The sequence below is a fragment of the Eimeria tenella genome, genomic scaffold (genome assembly GCF_000499545.2).
Source record: "Eimeria tenella Houghton genomic scaffold, Eth_scaff4246, whole genome shotgun sequence".
Taxonomy (NCBI): Eukaryota; Apicomplexa; class Conoidasida; order Eucoccidiorida; family Eimeriidae; genus Eimeria; species Eimeria tenella.
Genome location: NW_013545162.1, coordinates 1 through 1,740, shown reverse-complemented (window position 1 = coordinate 1,740; position 1,740 = coordinate 1). Strand labels below are relative to the sequence as shown.

At 63.3% G+C, this 1,740-nt stretch overlaps 1 protein-coding gene across 1 annotated transcript; it reads right to left on the bottom strand.

The window, feature by feature from the left end:
- Positions 1 to 1,135: 1,135 nt before the first annotated feature.
- ETH_00043920 (uncharacterized protein) lies at positions 1,136 to 1,603 on the bottom strand (the record flags this gene model as incomplete). The annotated part of the gene is made up of 1 exon (XM_013379965.1): positions 1,136 to 1,603. One exon carries the CDS (start codon positions 1,601 to 1,603, stop codon positions 1,136 to 1,138), a length of 468 nt encoding a protein of 155 aa, XP_013235419.1.
- Positions 1,604 to 1,740: the final 137 nt, after the last annotated feature.

Genomic DNA, 1,740 nt, shown 5'->3' with positions numbered 1-1,740 from the left:
GCCGGCCGCCGCCGCAAGTAACGAAAGCAGTGCCAATTTGCTCTCTGCATAACTCATTTGAGACTAAACCCTAAACCGTGAACCATCGACGCGAAACCCTAAACCCTAAAACCTAGATACTAGCCTTTAAACCCTAGAAGGACCAAGCCTTAAACCCTAAACCCTAAACCCTGGCGTAGGCACCAAACCCTAATTGCTGGGCCTTAGACATCAAACCCTAAACCCTAGACACCAAGCCTCAAATCCCGAGTCCTAAACCCTAAACCCTAGAGCCCCAAACCCCAAAACAAACCCTTGTCTTATATTGAGGGTTTCTTCCTAAACCCTAAAAGCGCTAACAGCAGCACAGCCGAGCCAACGCGCCACTTGGGGGCCCCTTCTGGGGGCCCCCTTCTGGGGGCCCCTTCTAGGGGCCCCCAAATGGGGCCCCCTTCCAGGGGCCCCCACATGGGGCCCCCTTCTAGGGGCCCCCAAATGGGGCCCCTTCTGGGGGCCCTCCTGGGGGCCCCTCTTGGTGGCCCCCAGATGGGGCCCCAAATGGGGCTTTTTAGGGTACTTGGTGGGGCCTCCAGGGGCCCTGCTGCGGCTCTACAAAGAATTTGCCGGGGGGCCCCTGGGGCCCCCTAGGGGCCCCCAAGGCCTCTTTAGGGGCCCCCAAGGGCTTTCTAGGGTTGCCCCGAGGCCTTTCTTTTAGGGGGGCCTCCAAGGCCTCTTTAGGTGCCCCTGGGGGCCCCTGGGAGCTTTCTTAGGAGCCCCACCTTACAATATTGTTGGGGGCCCCTTCGGCTTTCCCGGGGGCCCCCCAAGACCTTCTGAGGGGCCCCCTCGGGCTTTCCTGGGGGCCCCTAAAAAACCCTTTTAGGGGCCCCATGAGACCCGACAAGAGGTCTCTCAAAGACCCCCAATGGGCCCCCTTGGGGCCCCTGTGGGACCCCTTTGGGGCACCCTTGGGGCCCCTTTGGGGCCCCTTTGAGGCCCCTTTGGGGCCCCTTTGGGGACCCTTTGGGGCCCCTTTGGGGACCCTGTGGGGCCCCTTTGGGGCCCCCTGGGGGCCCCCGTGGGGCCTCTTAGGGGGCCCCAGGGGCCCCTAGAAGGCCCCCAGGGGCCCCTAGGGAAAGCTTTAAGACACGAGTCTCTACACAGGGGTGGGCTCGTGCTTGCTGTTGCTGCTGAAGCCTGCAGCAGGCTCACCCTGCGCAGCAGCAGCCTCAGCAGCAACAGCAGCAGCAGCAGCTTCAGCAGCAGCAGCAGGGCTCTCTGGGTCAGTGTCGTCTTCTGCTGCTACAAGGCGCGGACACTCTGCGTCTGCCTCTCGGGGTGTATGTACACTCGAAGCAACCTTCACGTAGAGGGGCCCCCTCCCCATGGGGGCCCCCCTAGTGGGGGCCCCCCTATTGGGGGCCCCCCTGTTGGGGGCCCCTCTGTTGGGGCTTGGGGGCCCCTTGAGGCTGAGGAGTTCGAGGTCGCTGTCGGCGCCTTCGTCCTGCAGCTCCCCCAGTTCGAGGTCTGCTGCTGCTGCGCTGCTGCTGCTGCTGCTGCTGCGCTGCTGCTGCTGCTGCGCCAGCCGCAGCGCCCGCCTCTTGTCTTTTCCATAAGTTCCCATCAAAAGAAAATAAATGCAAATTGTTAACATCCAGGGCCCCACAGTTGTGATGACAAGGGCTTTGCTGAGGGCCTCAGCGTTTTCTGGGTGGCCTTCGGGGGCTCCGGGGGCCCCTGGGGGCCCCCCTGCCCCGGGGC